The sequence below is a fragment of the Etheostoma spectabile genome, chromosome 16 (genome assembly GCF_008692095.1).
Source record: "Etheostoma spectabile isolate EspeVRDwgs_2016 chromosome 16, UIUC_Espe_1.0, whole genome shotgun sequence".
NCBI lineage: Eukaryota > Metazoa > Chordata > Actinopteri > Perciformes > Percidae > Etheostoma > Etheostoma spectabile.
This window is the reverse complement of record NC_045748.1, coordinates 18975237-18976991: the sequence shown is the minus strand read 5'-3', so window position 1 is coordinate 18976991 and position 1755 is coordinate 18975237. Positions and strand designations below refer to the sequence as shown.

General features: G+C 40.8%; 1 protein-coding gene across 2 annotated transcripts in view; it reads right to left on the bottom strand.

The window, feature by feature from the left end:
- uhrf2 (ubiquitin like with PHD and ring finger domains 2) overlaps positions 1-1755 on the bottom strand; it is a 33747-nt gene that overhangs the window by 10322 nt on the left and 21670 nt on the right. For both annotated transcript variants that reach the window (XM_032540163.1, XM_032540164.1), the window contains exon 4: positions 231-449. In XM_032540163.1, the coding sequence (XP_032396054.1) occupies positions 231-449 (219 nt within the window). The remainder of the gene's footprint in view (positions 1-230; positions 450-1755) is intronic.

The following is a 1755-nucleotide window of genomic DNA, read 5'->3' as shown; positions in this document are numbered from 1 at the left end:
AGAGACACACACAGAGAGAGAGAGATGTTTGTAAGGAAAACCAGATTTGGAAGATGAAAAGATTGGTTACTGAGCATGTTTCAGAGAGATGGAAAGAAGTCACAAAGACAAATGTTACACTTTATCTTGGTAAGCCATAAAAACAATAATTCTCCAAGCCAATATTCTAAATAAGAAAATCCCCCTATTCCCGACGCATCACCCTCCCACCTAGGAAGGAAGATCCTCACCCCAGGAGGATCTTGACTCGGAGCTCTTTGTTGGTGCGGGAAGCTTGGTTGATGGTCTGAACCTCAGCGTCAAACCAGAAGCCCCTCTCATCTGGTGTCTCCATATTGTAGTTGACCATCACATGCATGCCCACCTGGAGCTGGTCCCACCGCAGCAAGGTCCTGGCACGGGGCCGCACATCTACCGGTCGCATCTCAACCACACCGTTCTCCGGGTAACTGAAGAAGAAAGAAGAGAAGCAACAGTGGTTGAGTTTCATGAAATCTGCATGCCTGCACCTCGATTTTCACATTGTTGTCTGATCTAGTCTAGGTATAAAATGCATTTCATGACAGCCACATTTCTCACCCAGCCCACATGTTGTTGGGAATTTAAAAGTGTTCACTTCTTTGTACCTTAGCTGCATGGGCCATGGGAAGGGCTGAGCTACCACTGAGCACTTCTATCAATTGTGTTTTAATGGTTAAAGGAGTAAATCCTTCGAGAACAAAAGTGAATGGTGTAAAACTCTGAAACGCAGAAAAGAGCAACTCAGAACAGTGTGTTCTATAAAAATAGAGGGCTGTGAATATTAACTATTAAACTGCTCAATACATTAAGGCACAGACTGTTCCATTGATAAGTAATATATTTCTCTGTGCAAGTTCGCGGAGGCTCACACAAGCACACAGGGGCAAAAGCTGTAATACATTTGGATTATGCACAGAAAGCCAAATGCTGATTTTAAGAAACTTGCATTACAGACCTATATAAGTTTATTAAAATGTGAATTTAGACCTCTGATTTTCCTTCATCTGTCTAACACCTAATATAGTGGGGGTTATGGAGCAAAGAATTATGGTGAGGTGACTAAAGATGACCAACAGACAAAATAAACAAACATGTAGCAATGTCAGAATTTGGATGAACAAAACAGCCACATATCTTTACTGTTTTAAAGGTTTGTCTCAAACGTCCCTGATGACTACATGAATGCATCATATGATGGAATATAAGCAACTATTTCGTTGGGGTGTAACCCACAATAAACTGAAAAATCTGACTTGTTTAGGACTTTTGAGATTATTAATTCCTTATAAAAATAATAAAGCTAGTCTTGCTATTTTGACGTCAACATGAGGTTGCCAGGCATCCAACAAAGACCACAGAAAGTTAACAGCCTCTGGCCAAGGAATAGTCTGGCACATACCCCCCGCAAAACCACTGTTTTTATACCTTGGGTTTTAGACAGATAAACAAACGAGTAACCTTAACAGGTGTCAGTAGGCAGATTTAGTTACATCTGGACAGAGCCAAATTTCCCCTTGTTTAGTCTTTGTGCTAAGCTATTAGCTACCTAGCTTCATATTTACCATACAGACATTAGACTGGTATGAATTCAGAACTATGAACTAAGACTAGACAACAAATACACAAGAATTACATTTTATCAAGAAAACCAGTAGCACATTTTGGAACACCTAGGTTCGCTTGTACAGTGGGAGGTGAAAAGCTGTGTGTGTGTGTGTGTGAGAGAGAGAGAGA